We start from the raw sequence: 300 nt of genomic DNA, 5'->3' as shown, positions 1-300 counted from the left end.
TATCTGATTGTCCAAAAAATTGGAAACAAGTAAATAAATATGATTGTATACCTGATAACAATTATAAAGGTCCATGTAGAAATATAAAAAATTTTAAATATTTTACTTTGTCTATGAAAAAAGATTTTGAAGAGAAATGTAAGACCAAGTTTGAGTGTAATAATATTTGTGAAAAAAATTATGAACAAGAATGTCCACTCAATTGGAAAGTTGAGAAAGGATATTGTTTAGCTCCGGATACTTTTGATTTATGTAAAAGAAAAAAATTATCCATTGAAAATATGACAAGAAAAGAAAAAG

General features: G+C 24.3%; 1 protein-coding gene across 1 annotated transcript; it reads left to right on the top strand.

Moving 5' to 3' along the window:
- PRSY57_0019500B (CPW-WPC family protein) lies at positions 1-300 on the top strand (the record flags this gene model as incomplete). Its single annotated transcript, XM_020114265.1, has 1 exon — positions 1-300. A coding segment is annotated over one exon (300 nt), but the record flags the coding sequence as incomplete, so codon positions are not given.

The sequence above is a fragment of the Plasmodium reichenowi genome, assembly GCF_001601855.1.
Source record: "Plasmodium reichenowi strain SY57 chromosome Unknown, whole genome shotgun sequence".
Classification (NCBI taxonomy): Eukaryota; Apicomplexa; class Aconoidasida; order Haemosporida; family Plasmodiidae; genus Plasmodium; species Plasmodium reichenowi.
Note: the sequence above shows the minus strand (reverse complement) of the source record. Positions and strands in the feature narration are given on the sequence as shown.